We start from the raw sequence: 18,103 nt of genomic DNA, 5'->3' as shown, positions 1-18,103 counted from the left end.
TTAGTTTGTTTTGTTTTGTTTTGTTTTTGTTTTGTTTTTTGTTTTGCACGGGATCTTTTTGTCCAAAAAGTGCATATGCATGCCGATGACACATAAAACATTAATAAATGAATTCAATTATTACATGATCCCTAATTCTAAATGGTTCAGGCCATAACCTACAAAATAAATCATTTGTTGGCCTTTAAAAGTTCAGAACCTTGTGGTAAATTTTAAAAAGATGCATACACTATTTTGGTGTCTTAAATAGTTAGATGCTTTAAGCTACTAAACCCTACAAGGATTAAAACTGTCCAACCTAAATCAGTCCAAACCCTTCTCTTTGTGGTATTGAACCCGGTAGTACATATCACCAGATATTCAAATATTTTTACAAAAGCTAAAGAAATGCATGTTTTCTAGCCCTATCAAGCCCCCAATTCCTAGACGGTTACTGCCACCCCTCCCTCAAAACATATCCCCATGCAACTAACCCGACACGGTAGATGACGACAGCGCCAAACCATAATAAGACATCATTTAAGTGTCGGCGGTCGAAAAAAAAAAGCACACATACTCTGAACTATGCTACAATTTATCACTAAATATCATACATGTATGTTACGTAATATTTTAAAAATATAACAGTGATTACATAATTTCATGAGTTACAAACAATAATACAAAATAAGATATATCTAGCAAACGTTCATGTCAATGTCAGTGTAGGAAACATTCCACATTCCATATACAAATATCTACTTTGCAGGTCAACTTCTCCAAATATACAGGTACTAGCAATTCTTTGCCTAAACTACGCAGACTTTTTGTATCGCGCTAGAACTCTAACAAATAGGTTTCTGGAACAGGGTTATGTTGCTACAAGATTAAAGTCGTCACTACAGAAGTTTTATGGTCGTCATCATGAACTCGTGGATCGTTATTGTGTATCCATCAGCACCATGAAAACTGATTTATTCAACGGGTCATAGTTTTCCTTTCCTCGTTTGTCTACCCCGGACTTGACTTCTTATGAGCAACTTGGCGGGTGTTTCTAGAAAAGCAGAGGACGCTTACCCTACCGGTGCACCTGGTCCATGCTCCCATTTTTAGTGAAGTCCGAGTCGCTCATTTGCTTTTGTTACTATGTATGTATGATTTTAGTTACTTTATATTCTTTGTTGTGTATGTCTGTTTTCCATGTCTGGTCTTTGTCCCTGGATTACATTCTTTTGATTACCGCTATAACCTTGGTTCCCTTGATTACTCTTTGAAATGTCTAGCTTTATCATATCACTTGCACGATGTAGAATTGATTACAGCAAATGACATCAGATTTTCAACATCCCTTTTTATTCTGTATATTCTGTATATTCTGAGAGTATCTCTTCCATATTCACTACACCGTCCCCTCTGACATTGAAAAAAGTGGTTTATCTCCTCTTCTTCCTGCAAGCATGATGACACAAGAGTTTAATACAATTGAGCGATATAAATGTAGACAGAATAATCGATGCAGAACGAATGTCACAGACATTATTTATTAGTATTTTATATCAGATGAAAAGGGCCTCTTCTTACTGGTTAAAGCACGGTTAGTGAAATTCATTTTTATGCGTTAAATGTCAAAAGGGTATTACTACGTGATAATGTCCGAGGCATGAGCAAATGGCAATGTTCGCTTCAAATTTTCCATCAAATAAATACCATGGGACACTGTTGCTTATGTGTGTAAATGTAGAGGGCATTTTCAATAAATCGACTACCCTTGAGAAGTGACCTTCATCCGCGGTCTGGTCTATTATCAACATCTCTGGCAATATCACTGTATATCCTATAAGCAGTCAATTTTTCATGATTATGCCCTCTACATTTGTACCTATTGTATAAATAATTTAACGAAATTGCAGCAAGAACTGCATTAAATAAATCGCACGAGTTCTTTCCACTAATGTATGTAAGTCTGTAATGGTATGATTTATACATGTTTGTTCGTATACTGCTGCTAAGTTGAATTGTATCAATTGCGAGCAGGTGCAGGACATGCTTACCCTTCAGACCACGTGTGTCAATACCGTTTTTGTTGTTGAAGTTAATATTGCAAGTGCTTTGTTTTTTGCGTGCTGTCTTGTGTTTTCTTATCCAGTTTTATATATTATTGTATTAGATTCAATTCTCTACATTGTTTTGTTGTTTACATTGCGTATATAAATCGTCTCAGTTTCCGGTGTTCACGCGTGGGTCATGTACCTCGATTTTGATTTCTCAAAACTGATCTTAATATGTTTTGATGCTTCTGTATTTCTTGCCGATATAAACGAAAAATTCCATTTGCATAAAAAAACTGCCTGTAGTATATACCAAGAAACAATGCCCTGCCGGAAGAAAAACCTGTCAAAATTGAATTCTTTACTAACTGTGAAGGTAAATAAGTGTAAATGCTCTTATACCCCGAAAATAGGCAGATCTTTGCATAAATTTTAATTTAAAGTCTTGAAATAGTTAAAGTTCTACACTAAGTCTTGTTTTATGTTTTACCACATTCCTCTCCTTAAGGAGGTGGACCTAGGGTAAGGGACATAACTCATGAAATCAGTGATATGTTGTAAGGGACATAACTCATGAAATCAGTGATATGTTGTAAGGGACATAACTCATGAAATCAGTGATATGTTGGCATTATATTCAATTTCACCAAAGGCTCTCCAGCTTTCGTTTGAACAGGAATAAAATGAATCCAAGTTAATTAGATGCCTACATAATATTGACGTAAAATGCTGAATACAAACGTTCCAATGATTTTTGAGATTTGTGTCCCTTACCCTAAGTCTACCTCCTTAATTCCTGCTTTTTAGAGCCTTTTTTACAAATTACTAAGAGAATTTCCAAATATTTGTCATGTTAATATATTTTTTTCAGATAACAGATTTGGATATGCATTGACCTTAAACCCCTTTTTTCCTCTTGCAAAATACAGTCTTGGAAAGTTTGCGGTAAATGAACCAGTTTCTATGGATAACTAATACATGTCTATAATGTTTCTCTTATACAAAGCTACATGTACATTGTATATATTCAAAACAGTCATTCATGGAACTAATAGACATTGTGTATCAGCCGAACACATAAGCCGTCCGCTTATGAAATTGAAAATTCAGGAAAATATCGTAATTGTGTGTGTGTGTGTATATATATATAGGTCTGAAAAATTTCCAACGATGTTAGAACTGTCAAATTTGCGATGCAAATTTTTGGTTGTTCCCTCCGCGGGACTCGAACCCGGACCGCTGTGACATCTATGGCAACACCGCCTGCACTAAGTCCAGCGCCCTAGACCACTCGGCCAGCTAGGCTATATAAAAATATAGCTTTCGCTGGCCGGGTCATTCCTCCTCGTAGGATTAATCTAGGGCTGTAACTTAGTACACGATGTATGGTAGTACGGGACAGTTCATTTTAGACGTTATTATGTTATTATATATATATTTTTTTTGGGCCCCTTAGGTGATTCTCTGGATCGGCCATCGATAGAATAATGTTCTTATACAGGGACGAAAAAGCAGATGAAATCGAATAAATACATTAAAACTAATCTTGTTAAATAATTCTATTTAATCCAATTCGCAAGCAGAAATAAAATGAAATGTTCTGTACACGATCCACATCATTAGCACTTGCACTCAATGTGTATTTATTTATACATATTTATATAGTTCAGACATGTATTAATTTCAGAGTGGCCTTGATTTAGTTAAAATATTTCTGTTTACTTGATACTGAGGGAATTCGGGGTTCAACCAGGGATAATTATTTACAATTGTAAGTAGAGCAATTGCATCGCCTTTTAATAGAATGCGTTCAATCGTCTCGAAAAAGCGTTAGTGTTTACGATGTTCGGCCAATCAGAGGCTCTTTGGGGGACTGTTACATACATGTATCAGTCTGGTGTTTACTACATGTAATTAAATCTTCATGTATTATTGGAAAAAGGACGAAATAGAGAGTATTACAGTATAAAAATATTGAACTAACCATATCATTTCCTATTGAAAGGTTCAACGCATTTATATATACATGGTCATGCATGTATCATATGGTATCGATGTTACACATGTATGTGACTCAATCGTCCGTGGGAGATCCGGACGTTACACCCTCCCCTGACGTCGACCATAAACCTATGGTTTCGATGCACTAGTAAGATCAGCGTTTATACTAAAAGGGTGTTCCAAAAATGTTAAGACAGTGTTAAGAAAATACAATTTCACGCTGATTTAAAGACTTACATATTTAAATAAATTTAGTAAGACGTCGCGTACGTTGTTGGTGTCATATTCGATTGAACCGGGGCTTGTTACAAAAACCAAAATATTGCTATTTGAATGTGAAGTTATCCAAGGCAATATAGATATTAAAGTGTTCGAAAATGGTTGTTGTTTTATGATTACAATCATAAATCTTTGAAAGATGCCGTTAATTTTGGAGGGAAAGCATTATTCGATCACAAGAACGTCCATTTTCATATGTGGACGGGTAACATTAAGAAATGCTTGCTTCCCATTTCACCAATATATCCAAATTGTTTCTTGGCGTATTCTGATAAAACAAACTTTTTTTGGAAAGAGCAGTTTGTGCTGCAGACGATGTCTTATTTTTCGTGACGTAATGATACGATCAAAACGTATTACAATATCACAAATGTCTCCCCTTTGATGTGGACATTGTAAAATGGAAAGAAATCGATTTGAAGACAAAATGTTAGACATTTTTTAAAGTTATGCGAACAGCTTTATTTAATCGGTACTCTTATTAACTATATTGACAATTTATTACATAACCCCAATGAAAATATATATAAAATGTTCAATCGGTCTTTTTGTTAAAAGGCTTTTTGTCCGTATTTTAATTATGTCAAATCTTAATTTTTTCGACGTTGACCATTGGCTACTTTCTTGCTTACGGTTGTAAAATATAACGACGAATAGCATTTTTACCAAGTATATTCACGATTAAAGGACTGTATAAATATTCAGAATGCCATGTTTATTCTAAAAAATAATGAGTTTTATTGTCTATTAGTAGATAAATACGCACGTATGTTGTGACGTCACGTTGTCTTTTTCCCGACGTTTTTTTTTCTACACGTTGCGCGCTGCCCAGTCTTTATCAAAAGCTTTTTTCGTTAGCTTTGAGTGAACTAATAACTATGAAATTTTGAGTTTTACATGTATATATGCTGCAGATAGTATGTTCTAAAAATAATGGTACTTGATTGAACATTTATCTAAGTGCAGCATTTTGTCTGTGTCTAATGTCACAACATCTAAAATTTGTATATTTTATTTATTCACGCGTACACCATGCGAAATTCGAACGAATTGTGCAAAAAGGCAAATGGTGTTGAGTGGATTTCTTCATATACTTAAAAATGTATTCATCCTCACTATGGTTTTATCATTTCATTATTTTCTTTGGCTTAACAAATGTATGTATGTATGTATGTAAAACCGTGTCTAACAAAAATGTCACAAAGCGCATTTTTTTACGTTTCCAAAGTAACGTTCTGTTTTGCGACGTAAAAATTCTTTTAACGCCAATATTAAAAACAATAAAAAGTATTGAAAAGTTTCGATACTAGATTAAATTATTACGACTGTGGACGTAATGGATAAAAAAAATTACGATTTAGCGAATCTGATAAAATAATGAAAGAAATGTTGAAAAGAAAACAGGAAAAAGAAAGCCTTCGCCCCCCACCCCCTTTGCGCGCACTCCTGCCTATTCATATGCAATGATGTCCTAGTGAAATCGGGATCAGCGTGCCTGCATCGAAGTACTTTGAAATGTGTAGACACGCGCTTGCACATTCGCTAGTGAAATATTGTAAAATCAACGTATTTCATGATCGTCTAATTACATCAGGACAATTATTGTAGCTATAAGATATAATAAGCTGTACAAATATTGCAAACAATTTTTGAATTTTCTTTCAAACTGGACCAAAAACAAAACAAAATAATTATTTATTATGGTGTGGATTTTTTACCCCTTACAACTCGAAAACCCTAAGAGATATCTAAAATCGGATTGAAAAATGTAGGCAGGATTATTAATGAGGAATCCAATAAAGAATACAATGAAATAAAAAATTTCGAAATCGAACCAAAAATAAAAAAAAACTTTGACCCCTTATAACTTGAAAACGGTGTCAAACACAAAAAATTTGCTGTACATTTGTTTAATAGAATTAAATAAAGAACACATTAAAATAGAATAATTAAAATAGGAAAAAAAAACAATCTGCATGGGTTTTAATGAAATACGTACTTTTATCCTTTTGGTCCCTTTTTCTAAAGCGACAGGGGCAACAAAGTCCAAATTAAACAGGAATCTTCTTAGTTGTTGGTAAAATCATATCAACATTTCAGAACAATTCGTCAACCACAACTAAAGTTATCGCACGGAAACGAAGTGTCCCCAGACCACGACGACACGCGGACGACGACTGCGCCATAACATTATACGACCGCAAGTTTTTTTCGTCGTATAATAAAAACGAGAGAAATTGCTCTCAAATTTTCTCAAAGAGGGAGATTTGCCAAGGTTTTGTTTTCTCGAAATGTTTAGCAACATACCTTATAAAATTCCGAAACGAGTACACGTATTCGGAAATATCAACACCTACATTAAAGATATAAAATCAAATAGAAAAGATTCACTTTATACGCTTTCACAATATGATTTCCGGGGTTGCTACTGACTTCTTTTGCTTGTAGGTTTGTTGGCTTTCTGTTTTAGTGAGGGTGTTTTACTTTTTTTTAGCGCATCACGAAATTTGTTTTCATAATTCCCAAAATTTTTCTCATAGGATTAAATTTCTTTCAAATCATATTTATATGGTTGATGCCAACTATTTACCGTATCAGGATGTAATCTGATCATTTCAATTGACCAAAACGTATGAAAAATTAATATCGAATCGGATAATGAAATAATAAAACATGTCGTGTGTTTTATGTTATGTAAAAAATAAATAAGCACACTTCTTTAAACATGTAACAATTATAGAACGATTTACGTCGCAATATACAAAAAGACGTCAAATTTTGCCGATTTCCACATTACCAAAAATGACACCAACACCGTACGTTACGTCCAAAGAGTTGTGGCAGCTGCTGAATTTATTCCCAATTTATTGATATCAATAAAATTTCAAATTGAGAATTCCGCAAATCTTTTCTCAGCTCAAATACGTGTATCAACCGATCAGCTTGCTTGAAATTTTGACTTTTAGAAAAAAAGGATTCAAGACTTTTTTAAGGATACCAGGCCGTAAAATGTTGCCAAGGCTTAGAGCACCACGGTTAAAGGTTGATAACGAGTCTATTCACGATGTTAATTTTTTTAATACATGGAGATGAACAATACGCCTATATTGGCGATCGCAAACCATCACACATCAAGTGCACATGACAACAAGATGTATCACTGAAATACATGGGAAAGTTCATTCGAGATGGATGGCGAATATATTGAAAGAACAATTAAGGAGACTCGCGGATTTTAAATTTCGCGCTCTCTGGGCAGGGTAATGCGCATGTTTTCCGAACATCGTCTGTTATCGTAAAACCATTACTTCATACAGATCTTTATTAAAAGCACGATGACATATCATTTTTTCTTTTCATTTTTCTGATCTTCATTAATAATATTTAATGGAACTCCGTAATTCAGTTGCTATCTTCTTTTATCACATTTGATAGTAAAGGAAAGAATTACCCATGCACTCTTTGTGTAATTAGGGCGAATTATGTGGAAAATGATCTATATTTTAAAGGGATAGCTAGCTTAGATGGTCGGTGACCCTCTACTCTTTTTTTGCGTTTTTTGTTCTAATCCATATATTAAAAGGTTTCGAAGTGCAATGTTTGAGAAAAAAAGCTGTGATTTCAAATTTATATCCACGGGCTTCCTGGTGTTGCGCAATCGCGGGCTCATCATTGTCGACAAAAAACATGCACTTCTTGGATGTTAAAAACTGGTTGATCAAATATAGATGTATAAACAATTGACTGTTATCTGACTTATTCTTATCATTTTGAAATAAAACTAAGTATTATCAAAGGTCAAAAACAATTTCATCAAAGGTGTTTCGGTGTTTCATCAAAGGTATGCAAATGTGTACTTTTCCCTCATTCTAATTACTGAATTAGTAAACATTTGTCTACTTTAAGTACCAAGAACTTTACAAATACAAAAAAATGTACCAACCAATATATGAAAACAGCAGCCAACATCAATACAACTATCAACGATCCCAAAGCAACTATAACTATACCGTAATCTGGGAACGGATCTGAAATAATAAACAATAACGCAATGACTGTTCCATGATAGTTTTGCGAATTTATTCAGATTTTAAACGAATAAATGATGTTGGCTATAATGTTCTATGTACCTTTAAATTACGACTATGAGAGGTTGGTTGAACGGTAAGGAAATTTGTTTGTCTGTGTGTGTAAAGCCACACTTTGCAAATATCAGTTTCAATGGAGTCTATAAATTGGTTACACAACAATGTTTGTGTGTGGAATTAAACCTTTTTTCAACCGCGGAGGTAGAACCCTGAAGAGCTTGGACAAGCATGTACACACTATTAAAAAGTCAAGCTTAATGCAACCCAGAATTTGATTGCAATTAAAACTTTGACACATGATAAGAATTGGCCTGATTCAAAGCGCCCCTTTTGTCACATCCTGTATAGCAGAGCATATAGGCTAGAGGAGGGATATTTAGTAAATCAGGAAGCGGTTATAAGTCTGCGGAGATTATAAGTACTTTGCAAGTATAAACTCTGCCAAACAAAAAGTCGGATTTTTCCACAATCATGCACCACAAAATTGTGGTGTAAAACGCAAAACGGAGGCGAGTTTTTACTCTGCGTATATGACATTGAATTATGAAGCATAAACTAGTATATTGACAAATTGTATACTTACTGTCAGGGGAGCATTCTTCTGATCCGTTTTTGAGCTTGTCGTTGGGAAGTGACACCACTTGACCGTCGTCTGGGGAAGAATCTAAAAGTGGAAACATACATGTTGTGTCTTTACCATACTCTATGGACTGCTAACATTAAAACCATTATACATTACAATGACTATGCTGCACTCAGTGGAAGATTCTAAAAGTGGAAAACATAATGAATTTACAATACTCTGTAGGTTGCTTCGAAAGTTGAAACATTAACATCACTATTAGGTGCACTGTTGAAGATTATACCGGAATACATAACAATGTCTGTAATATATTCAGTGGACTGTTCTAAAACAGGAAAAAAAACAATAACTACACAATTCACTGTTCATGGAGAAATGAAGAACATAATAATAGCAAAATCATACTTTGTTGTGGGCTGTGAAATCAGAAAGCATTATGTGCATGTCGAAACTGAAAAATATACATGTTTGTATAACGAGATTAAATGGTGTTTATGTAATAGAGACAACGACCCCAACGGAATGGAAATGTCAGTCCGATCATTGCACCGTACATTCAGAAAGATTGTTTTGACACACGATTCAGTCTGGTACATTTAAAATCATAATGCTGTCATTCCAGACAGCAATCAAAAATCAAGTGAGTTTTGGTCAGGCAATTTCTCCATACATGGAAACTTGTCCATTCACACTGGTTCTATTTTGTAGAAGCTAAAAGTTTTATAACATCCCATTCGTTATCACAGAAGTACTTTTTAACACATGGGATATTGACATTTTCATCAAAGATTATATTACAAATTTTTGAAACATCTGGTAAAGACGATACACCGACTATGTCACCAGTCATCATAACTTCTGTAATTTGTTTCCTAGCTGTTTCAGACCAAAATAAATCCGTCCATTTTCAAGCATAAAAGGCTTGCTCCCTCTATCAAATTTGCAGCCTGATTAGTATATAATGCGAATAGAAAACTGTCCAGTTTATTAAATGAGATAACAGTTCGCAAAGCATTTAATAGTCGTACATTTGTGCACAAGTTTCCGTAACGAATCGGACGGTTTCTAACACGATTCCGTATGTTATTGACGCAAAGCGGATGTGTGGACGATTAGCCTGAAGAGGCTACCAGACCATGAATGCATGGACGAAGAGCCACTGTCATAAATCGAACTCAAAATGTAATAACCCGAAAGTTGAATTATTTTCTCTTCCAGGCAGTCATTTAGACATGGTACCTAACGTTTCTATCAAGTTTCATCCAAATCTTTTTGGCGGCTTGTTTAGCTGGTTTACATTTGTATCTCACCTTATAGGCATGCGTAAAATCTCTCTTCAAGCACACCAACATTTATGTACAATGTCTAATTAAGTACCAGTCCACATAAAGTTCAGACACTGCCAATGGTAAAGTGATTCATGTTGTAGAAAAAACAACCAAGCAAATAGTACTTTTTTCTACAAAAGCTATACTTTCATATAACAACAACCTTTTCTGCATTCAGAACTGCACTTTTAAGAAAATCATACATTCATCTCCCACTAAAATCAACCAAATGAAGCCAATCCAAGAACGATAACTCCTGCAAAGTTCCAATTTCATGTACAATCTATATGATTTTTATCTCAAAAGCGCAACAACCAAATGAAAAACTAGGACTGGTAATGAGACCAGTAACTGTTTCTGAACTAAAAATAAAACTGAAATTGGTTAGTTTTTGACATGCATGAATGACCTCCTGTCTGATTTTTAGAAAGACTGATACTTAAATCTTTCCTAAAATATCATCGATTGGATGAGCTGCGCTTAAATTTTTTTTGGAGAGATGAACGGAATTGACACACAGAATGATTCAAATACACCAAACAAACTTCGTATTCTAGGGGAACCATTATGACTTTAGGCACCAACCATTTTTATACTGGGGGGGGGGGTGCTGGGATTTTCAATGTTACTAAATATTTTTTACTGCTCTTTTGAAGTTTTTTTTTTCACTCAGATAATCAGATATTTAAATCTTGTTAAGACCTAATAACATTAATTAATAGGTTAAGATCCCCTCCTGCTTCTAAAAATGGCACTATAATATAAAAATCTTACAAATCTTGGTCACCAAAATAATGTGTCTTCTCTGAAACTGATGTGGCTATGGATTTAGAACATGTCTATACGCCAAAAAGATATAATCAGGCCAACAAATATCTGGTAAGGAGTAGAAAAATAAAAATAAAAACCTCCCAAACATTCCATATTTTTGGTGAGGTTTGGATTAAATTTACTTGGCCTAAACAAGACATGGCTTTGTCTGTAGCCAGGAATTGATGAGGAGCCGCTTCTTTTTTCAAACCATACAAAGCACGAAAAAGTCTAAGGCTCGTGCAGGCCGGAAAGTTTCCCTTGCGATAGCCCGAAAGTCTGGGACTTGTGCAGGGAAGCAGCCCACGTCACAATCAATTATGCATGGCAAATCTAGAATCTATAGCCCTTTAGCACTCCAAAATATATCAATTAGGCAAGAAGCAATCTATGAGTAAATTCACGATTGTTTATTATATCTTTAAAATTAAAATTCTTGCACACTTATATAGAAAATAAGGGGTGACAGGAGACAACCTTGGCGCATTTCTTGTATGTTCATTGAAGGATGGTGAGAGGGTTGAATTGTGGATGACTTGGCATTTGGTGTTTTTGTAGAGTCCATGGATAATCTTTACAACTTGACAGGGATTCTACAGTGTCTTAGTACCTTCCAAAGTGTATTTCTATGCCATAGCCGTCTTGAAGTCCACAAAGTTTATGTAGAGGGCTGATTGTCATTCTATTTACTCCTCGATGATGACCCGTAATGTAGCAATTAGGTCAATACATGATCGACCGCATCGGAATCTGGCGAGTAGCTGAATACCTCTTAAGTTTTTGGCAGTTGCTCAGGTCGCCATTTTGGAAGCATAATGGTGTAGCATAAACTCCACTCCCCAGGGATTTCCACTGTTTCCCAGATGTTTTCAAACAGCTCATGCGAAGTGCTGTAGGGCCCCCGTGTAGGTCCCAGTGTCAAAAGAATTAGTGAAATATTGTTGCTCGGGCGTTTAACCCCCAAAGATCAATCGATCAATCGAGATGTTGTAGGTTTTTTCTGGGATGATCTTTAAGACCTCAGGTGGAAATTTGGTCCGGTCCTGGGACTTATCCTTTCCATATTCGTAGGGCTTTTATGATTTCATCTTTCGCAACTGAACCAGTATAAACATCAAAGTCTTCTCCAGAAGGTAGATCAGGAGCATCTGACATACCTTCTCCATTTAAAAGTGGTCGATCTAGGCTTGTTATCACATTACCATCTTTGTCTTTCACTGGTTTGGATGTGTTGGTTTTCTACCTGCCAGTTGGCGTGTGATGCTGTACGCAGCTTTTGTATCATTTCTGTCCATTACGTTCTTTGCTTTTGAAGCGAGCTCATTGATGTAGGTTCTATTATCCTGTCTAGTCCTTTCTCTTTACTTCTTACCTAATGCTTATATGTTCGCTCGTCAACCATTCGTTCTGCAATCTTGTCTTGACCTGGTTAAGTTATATCTTGACAGACCTTCGTTTCTCAGTCGTCTCGATTGTATCCTCAGATAATCATGGCTTGCATTCCTTCTTTGAGAATCCCAGTTCTTCTTGGCATGTGGTGGTATATGTGGATTTTACTCTTTCCCATTCTTGTCTACTGCGCATCTTCCCTATGTTATACTTTCGGCTTCTAATCTAATCTGGTCTAGTTGCCATGGCTATCTTGATCTTAAATTTAGCCACAAGTTGATGATCGGAGGCTATATCAGCACCTCGATAACCTCTAACAGCTGTCATGCTCTTTTTGCATCTCCTGGCGACTGTAATGTGGCATATCTTGTTCCTAGTTTTCATCTCTGGAGATACCGGGTTGTTTTGTGTTAATCCTTGTGAGGGTGTTGGAATGTCATGCCTCCTATGACCAGATTGTTCTGGGAGCAAAAATCTGCATTCTGAGTTCTCCATTTTCGTTGATGTTACCAATTCATTACTTCCCCATGATGAGTTCTCTCCCGGTGTTATCTTTTCAAACTTTGACATTCATGTCACCCGTTACAATCAAGATGCCCCAAGTATTGTTCAATCTAGGGTAGCTTGGAGCTGGTTGTAAAACTCTTCTTTGTCTTCTTCCTCTACTACGTTGGTAGGAGCGTAGTATTGAATGACTGTTACGTTTTGTATCTTTGACATAAATGTTGCCACGGTAAATCTTTCACTCACAGGATTCCATTCGATTAGTAATGATTTGGTCTTCATGTTGAGTGAGATTTCTACTCCATGTTGATGGTTGCCATCCTTGTTCGGTGGTCCAGAGTACAGTAGAGTTTGTCCTGAAAATAGCATGACCGCTCCAGATGATGTCCATCTAACTTCTTTCCAAAATATCAAGGTTGTAGCGCTCCATTTTTATTGCAGCCTGGGCAGCTTTTCTGGTTTCTTATAATGTCTCCACGCTCCAGCTTGCAATCTTTGATGCAGTCTTCAGGGAGAAAAGTTTCATCGGCTGATGAAAAATTATACTTAAGTGAAATCGAATGTATTTTGTAATATATATACACATATCATAAGTATATTTCACGAATGTTGCATTGGCTTCAGGTCATATAGTGAAAATATTAATTAGTTTCGTAATTAAATGTATTATGTAAAAGATGCATATATAAAGAATGGTATATACATGTGATGATTTTATCTTCAACAGAAAAAAGTGCTATTGAGTAATATTTATAGTTTAACTGTTCATGATAGACGTGCATTATAAAGGTTTGACCAGCGTCTGCTTTAGTGGTGGTTCTAATAGTTTAGAGCATTCAGAGTCATTAATTATATCAGACCAGTGCTTTCGTAACAAATACGAGATTGTGTGTAATGTTGAATAGTATGGTATCAACAACTTTTTTTTATTATTTTTTTATTGACTTTAAGTCTGAGACCACGCCTCTGCTAGTGGGCAGCACAAGCTGTATATTTTGTAATCGAGTAACTTTTTAATGAATTTAAACTTTTGAGACTGTGTAGTAGGCACATTAGACTACTATTCAGTCTTAAATGTCGTAAGGTCTAACCCTATTCTATTTGGATTTAATTGCACTTTATCTAAGAAATTTACTGAGGACTTAGATAACGTATAAGTATATTTGAGTAGTTCAGGTTCTTATTAGCAATGTTAAATAACACTTGAAGTTGATCAAAAGACACATTAAAGACAATAAAGCCATCATCTCGGAGCTAATTATGTTGTGCTTTTTGGGAACTTTTCAACCATAAAGTTAATAAGTTCTTACGCTTGTATGTCGCATATGTCAGGGCTAGGGACTGTCCTCATTGCACATCGCATTTAGAACTAATTTTTATAGAACAAATTATAATATTAGAAGTAAGTTCTCATTGCTCAAAAATATAGCATAGTCTTCTTTTTTTCATTTCAGCCGCCTGAATTAGTTCATTACTGAACATGCTTGTGTACATGTTTGTCATGTCATAAGTACACAGGAAATTTCATGTCATTTAGAAATTGTAAAAGTTCCGAGCACCTTGGTCGTTATCTATAGGTAGCTAAAAATAGTCAAGAAGTCTACGCAATTTCTACAATGGGAAATAATCGGACGACATGGTATTCTTATCTTTTCTCTATTGGAGATAAAATCTAAATTGGTTATAATGTTTAGTGGTAGTTCGTGTAGTTTTTGCATCTATCGAATTGTTTGTTTAACATACTAGATTGATATCACTTAAGTCTCCGGATATTGATATCCATTTAGTTTCTCATTATAACATGAATGTTTCTACTATAAACCGTAAAATGTTAATATTAAAGACATTTGTTACATATTTTTCTTCATACATACTTTAACATGTGATTTTTCTTCTCTCCTTTCCTTTTCTTTGTTTTTATTTTTTTGTATCTAAACTTTTTTTAAAGAAAAACAGAATACAACATTTTTTTTCACCATTAATGAACTATGTTATTTTTGTCTTGCCTCAGCAAATGTTTTTTTTCATTAAGTGAAATTAATATTTTTTTTCAAAAATAACCCAGCCCCCCCCCCCCACTAAATATATAAATGGTCGGTGCCTTACCAAGCTGTACAACTGTAAAAAAATATCATAACAAATAATAGGAGGAATGATACTTGAAACACAATATATTAACCTCTACGCAGGAAATTGAATTATTACTTACTATTATGATGACACATAGATCCATCGAATCCACACTTGGGTGTATCAGGAGGAGGTGAAGTTTTATCTCCCACCCAATATATACTTTTTCCTGTAACAGGTTGGTATTCTTTGTCTTCACCAAAATAATTTGCAACAACCTAAAAAAGTTAAGGGCATACAATACAGCACGGAAACAGAAAACAGGTACAATAACATTTCTCAGATCTCAGATTTTGTTTAAAAATATGATGCCGACATACATATTTTTTTCCTGAGACGAAGCGAACTATGCTATAGAATAAATACTATGTTTACTATAGCTAAATCCTAGTAACTGAAGGGTATTTCTAGAACTGAGCTTTGCTTTGTTTCCCTTAATAATAGGTATATGTAAGTAAGATTAGAATAAGCACAACGACAAAGAAGCTGGACCAAAAACAAGGATGCCAATTTCATCGACGCTAAAAACCCTTCTGTGGTATTCTCCCGGAGCAGGAAACATAAGGCTCAAATTAAGATGATTTGTTTTTCAATTTCCTAAATTTCCAAAGGATAATACTACATTATTATAGGTAGATTGGGTCAAAGGAGGAAAATCAACATTAGAAGCTAAAGACCCATTCGTGCCATTTTCTACGCATGCTCAATTAGTACTTCAGGGAGGTGAAAGCAACACTTCACCATAACAAATTGGTTAAACGCTGTCGATCTCCCCCGCAAACCTACATGTATATGCTTCCTGATTTAACCTGTATCACTGGGCATGAGCACTACTCATAATCATTACAAATGTACCAAGTTGTTTCCGCTGTACTCAACTAATTATTATTTGCATAAAGGTGTGGGTGTTAACACTGAATGTGTCAGAGGTGTAAATCTGAAAAAGCGAATATACCCTTTGTGAAGGCGATTGTAACCTGTAAGCATTTTCCTCGACGAAGTACTAACTGCGCATGCTTCATTTACTTCAAATTTGTTCCTAGCCCCATAAAACACAAATGACTGTTACCTAATACAATAAAAAAAGCAAACGAACTATGTTACTATTTTGCATGATATGAAAAAAAATTACACTGTATTATCAAGAAATCAAAAGTGTAACAGAAGGGCGGACTTCACGGCCACTATATACATTTGTTCATGAATATTTGAATGAGTTATCAAGGAAACCAAGGTTATAGCGAAAGTATCTAATCCAGGGACAAAGACCAGACATGGAAAACAGACATACACAACAAAGAACATAAAGTAACTAAAATCATACATACAAAGTAACAAAAGCAAATGAGCAACTCGGAATCCACCAAAAAACTGGGAGCATGGACAAGGTGCACCGGTAGGGTAAGCGTCCTCTGCTTTTCCAGAAATACCCGCCGCGTTGCTCATAAAAAGTCAAGTCCGGGGTAGCCAAATTAGGAAAGGAAAACATTGACCAGTTGAATAAATCAGTTTCATGGTGCAGATGGATACACCATAACGTTCCATGAGTTCATGATGACGACCATAAAACTTCTGTAGTGATGATTTCAATCTTGTAGCAACATATCTCTGTTCCAGAAGCCTATGAGTTCTAGCGCGATACAAAAAAGTCTGTGTAGTTTCGGCAAGCTCTGGCATAACGCATGAGTTGTGATATGAACACTCCATACGCAGGTGCTGAAGGGATGTTGCCACAGACGAAAGGAAAGTTTACAATTCTGAATGAAAAGTCATCACGTTTGTCGTAAAGTTTGGTCAATAGTTTTCCTTTACCACTGATTTATTAGTGTAGGTCAAGATATGAGGCTGACTTCACAGTGTCTGTAGTATCCTTTATCTCAAGTTCTTTGGGGATAGATGCGATGTATCAAATCCCCGAAATTAGGATTGTTTAAAGATAATACGTCATATATATAGCGGAAACTGAGATTGAAGGATCTAACAAAACGATATTCCTTCTTTCGGATCAGATCAGCTATATTGTACAAATGTAAGTCCAGCGGAGGTATAATAAAGCATTACGTTGGTACAGTATGTCCTCATATTAATCGAGTTCTCAAGTTTCCAACAACAACAAAAATGAAATCAGAGACTGGAACAATCTGGTGTATTGGTACAACATTAAACACCATATAAACTTACGTCAAACATATGTGTCACTGGATTCATATCCAGCAGTGAAAAATCAGAATTCCTATCACCATTAGCATCAATACTGACATCCCCCGTTATACCTGAAAAAAAGGATGAGTATTATAAGTCCACAATCTATTCAGAACAAAGCATTGCTATATCGTTCTGAAGGTTACATGTACCAACGCAGTCTATCCAGAAGTAAGCATTATAGATGTCTAGTGATAATTTCCGTCTAAATCATTTTGAAGGTTACCTCAACAACCTACCCGATTACATTATAGATTTCTAGTGGCGGTTTCCCTTTAAATCATTTTTATGGAAGCCGCAACTATATATCAGCAAAAAATGTGTAGTGGTGAAGGGTCACCACCATAATGTATCGAAGTTCTGCATGGGCTCTACATTTAAACACTTTGAAGTTCACAACAATAATCCAGGTCATCCACGAACTATTATTGTATTGTGGGTATCAAAAATTATACTTATTACATAACAACCAAGTCATGTTATACAATGAGTCCAAACACTGCATGGAAAGAGTAGCTACATCTACATTTAATATGAGTAAGGCAGAGCCTACATGTACAATCGAGCATCGCACTTACACATTTTTCTTACGTTTGCAAAATCATTGAAAAAGGGACGATAGCTGAAATAGGCGAGGTAGGATAGCTAAACGGTTGTCCTTTTTTAAAAAATAATTCAGCGTACAGGGTCTAGATACTATAAACGATTCTTCTTTTCTTTCTGAATGGCATATTTTAATTTAAATTCAATATAAAGGCTACT

The 18,103-nt window shown here is 35.3% G+C and overlaps 1 protein-coding gene across 2 annotated transcripts in view; it reads right to left on the bottom strand.

Moving 5' to 3' along the window:
• Window positions 1-556: 556 nt before the first annotated feature.
• Window positions 557-18,103, bottom strand: part of LOC148597455 (atrial natriuretic peptide receptor 1-like) — a 37,460-nt gene continuing 19,913 nt past the window's right edge. Inside the window, exons 6-10 of one of the 2 annotated variants that reach the window (XR_015918938.1) lie at window positions 17,321-17,412; window positions 15,219-15,357; window positions 8,979-9,163; window positions 8,251-8,335; window positions 557-1,428 (exon numbers count right to left, since the gene is read on the bottom strand). Coding sequence is in view for 1 of the 2 variants with exons in the window: in XM_088563112.1 (XP_088419238.1) it covers window positions 1,413-1,428; window positions 8,251-8,335; window positions 8,979-9,059; window positions 15,219-15,357; window positions 17,321-17,412 (413 nt within the window). In the remaining variant the exon portion in view is untranslated. The remainder of the gene's footprint in view (window positions 1,429-8,250; window positions 8,336-8,978; window positions 9,164-15,218; window positions 15,358-17,320; window positions 17,413-18,103) is intronic. The other variant, XM_088563112.1, reaches the window with a different exon arrangement.

This window comes from Perna viridis, chromosome 15 (genome assembly GCF_037379345.1).
Source record: "Perna viridis isolate PV_CMFRI_1.1 ecotype Kerala chromosome 15, ASM3737934v1, whole genome shotgun sequence".
In the NCBI taxonomy this organism is placed as follows: Eukaryota; Metazoa; Mollusca; class Bivalvia; order Mytilida; family Mytilidae; genus Perna; species Perna viridis.
The sequence above is the reverse complement of the archived record's forward strand: the minus strand, read 5'-3'. Positions and strand labels throughout refer to the sequence as shown.